This window comes from Antrostomus carolinensis, unplaced genomic scaffold, assembly GCF_000700745.2.
Source record: "Antrostomus carolinensis isolate BGI_N321 unplaced genomic scaffold, ASM70074v2 scaffold30539, whole genome shotgun sequence".
Classification (NCBI taxonomy): domain Eukaryota; kingdom Metazoa; phylum Chordata; class Aves; order Caprimulgiformes; family Caprimulgidae; genus Antrostomus; species Antrostomus carolinensis.
The window spans coordinates 4221-4564 of record NW_010336944.1 but is presented as its reverse complement, the minus strand read 5'-3'; the positions used below and the strand labels follow the sequence as shown (position 1 = coordinate 4564).

Sequence of the window (344 nt, the reverse complement as noted above, 5' to 3'; positions counted from 1 at the left end):
GGCAGCTCTCCAGGTGGAAAGCTGCAAATTTCAGTCCCAGAGCCCCCAGTTCCTGCAGGGCTGAGCCCCCAGCTTGGGGCACTGGGGAGGAGATGGCAGGGACTGGGAAGGACAGCCTGGCTGGGGTGGAGGACGGGGCCAGGCAGGAGGCACGAGCCATGGCTCTGGTGCTTGTTAGCTGATGCTCCCTCCCCTCAGGCTTTTACAGGAGACTCTCCCCAGCTTGGTGATGAAGTTTCTCTGCTTCCACTGGGCGACACAGTCTTCAGAGATGCAGAAGTCAGCCTGGGGAGCAGAGCAGGGGAGTCAGGGTCAGGCCTGGACTGCCAGGGGGGCAGCAGTGG

General features: G+C 62.8%; 1 protein-coding gene across 1 annotated transcript in view; it reads right to left on the bottom strand.

Annotated features, from left to right (window-relative positions):
* Positions 1–14: 14 nt before the first annotated feature.
* The window catches only part of YARS1 (tyrosyl-tRNA synthetase 1), a gene marked incomplete at its 5' end in the record, with an annotated part of 4484 nt that continues 4154 nt past the window's right edge, over positions 15–344 (bottom strand). Inside the window, one exon of the mRNA XM_010175052.2 lies at positions 15–285. Coding sequence (XP_010173354.1) covers positions 175–285 — 111 coding nt within the window. The remainder of the gene's footprint in view (positions 286–344) is intronic.